Here is a 1976-nt window from a genome sequence, read left to right on the forward strand (position 1 = left end):
TTTTTGAAAGAATGCAATCAGAAGAACAGAGTAACCCAGTTTGGGGTAGGTACTCAAAGTATCTCTCCTCCTTTCTCCCAACCTTCCCATATTAATATGTGTTTTTTACTTATCAAGGAAGGGAGGGGGGGAGGATTGTGCAGCATTAAGCAATTTAAAATTAATGGGGGAAAAAAAAACAAACAACCAAACAGATTCTTAAATCTTAGAGGCCTGTGACCTTCCCCATCTCCTCAGAGATAACTATTAAGAGCCCGGCCAGTCAGAAAGGTCCTAGCTGCAAACCCTGCTGCCAATCGGGATGCCCTTACCTGTTGGAGGCGGCTTTGGTTTCCTTAAGCGACTGTCTTCTGGACCAACCAGAGGTCTCTAGGAAAGGAAGGCACCAATCGGACTCAGGAGGGAGGAAAGTTCGGGGCTGCACCTGCGTACGGTGAGTCACTCATGGGAGGTCCCTTTCTCTTCACCAATCGGAACGTGGGACAGCCGGGAGCCGCCCACCGGGCGTGGAGAGAAAGGCGGGCTGGACTCAACCTGGCGGCTGGAGTCCAGTCCCAGCGCGGTGGATCGCGGAGCACGTCCCAGCCGAGTGGCTCGCCCGACGCTTCGGGGTTGTAACTGTAATGGGCACCGAGGGGAAAACCGGGAAGAAACTGCTGTTTCTCTTCACGTCTGTGATCCTTGGTGAGTTCCCGGAGTTTTTGGAGTAGATGGGTGGTCCGGTCAGAGGTTGGACGAAGGCGCACCCGCACGCGCCCTCGGGAAGGGAGGAGTCCAGGAACCTGCCTGCCTCGCCTGCCTCGCCCTAGGAGTCCACTTTTCGGCCCAGGTCTGGGTACTCTCCTTTCCCCTCCCCCACCTGGATACTGGCTTTCCCCTCCCCCAAGCGGGTGATCTGTGACCCCACCTCCTACACCGTGGCCGGGAGCATTAAAAATAACTGGGGAGGGGAGGGGGCTGTCCACGGTTCTGGGTCTCCCCTTCAGCCGGAGGATCCTTCCCGCCCCAACTATCCAGCTACTCATTCCATTCCATATGTACCTGGGAATTGCCGTCTTCCCCCTCACGGAGGACTCAGGGAGACCTTGAGCCTCTCATCCGGACTCCCTTGGCTCAAGTGTCCTAGGAGGAAATGTAATGGAGGTGGGGTTAGGGAATGTTTCCTTTCCTGGCTTTTGCCGAAAGGGTGTCTCGCTCTTGTTAAATTGTGGACCTTCTGGGATTAATGCGGGGGGTTCAGCGTCTGAAGAAGAAATGAAATCTCTAAAATAAACTTCTCAGATCATAGCATTCATAATTCCTTCCTTGAATAACTAGCGAGGAGTCCTTAATTAATCCTGTTGACTGAGTGACGATTCCCTGGGGGAGACTGGGTCTATTGGCTGGTTGATCTCAGAGCCAGAACTCTGCCCTCCCCCTTGTCCGGAATGAGAGTTTTTTGTTTCTTTGTAACCTCCCTTTCCTGAGAAACAACCGGGCTCGCAAGCTGGGGCTTGACTGTCTCAGAGGTGTGTTTGGATGAGGCCGAGAGTGAGGTTGGTTGGTTTGTGCCTTGGTCAATGTGTGTCAGCACCTGTATATTTATCTGTCTGATTTTCCCCGCCACCACCCTTCAGAGCCGAGGACCAAACCCAGGGACTTGGGTGTGCTATGTCTGGTTCTCGAGTGTCATACACTACTGTTGGGTGGTTTTGTTGGAACATGTTCTTTGTGAATCTGTTTCAAGGTTCGTGCTTTAGAGGAAACGAGACATTACAGTCAATGCTGGTGTCTTCCGAAGGTTTGTTTTGCTGCGTTTTTTAGAGAGCAGAAGTAGATCACCCACGGTGGATAGATAGATAGATAACACCTTTGTCTCATCACAAAGCTGTGAACCAGTTTTGTGGATGGACTAGACAATGGGTGACCCTACTTCTCTTTTCCTACAGATAAGGAAACTAGTCTTTTTTTTTTTTTTTTTTTTTTTTTTTTTTTTT

At 51.0% G+C, this 1976-nt stretch overlaps 1 protein-coding gene across 1 annotated transcript in view; it reads left to right on the top strand.

Annotated features, from left to right (window-relative positions):
* Nucleotides 1-510: 510 nt before the first annotated feature.
* F11r (F11 receptor) overlaps nt 511-1976 on the top strand; it is a 30295-nt gene continuing 28829 nt past the window's right edge. Inside the window, exon 1 of the mRNA XM_013346930.1 lies at nt 511-684. Within this exon, the coding sequence (XP_013202384.1) occupies nt 624-684 (61 nt within the window). The 5' untranslated portion in view covers nt 511-623. The remainder of the gene's footprint in view (nt 685-1976) is intronic.

The sequence above is a fragment of the Microtus ochrogaster genome, chromosome 6 (genome assembly GCF_000317375.1).
Source record: "Microtus ochrogaster isolate Prairie Vole_2 chromosome 6, MicOch1.0, whole genome shotgun sequence".
NCBI lineage: Eukaryota > Metazoa > Chordata > Mammalia > Rodentia > Cricetidae > Microtus > Microtus ochrogaster.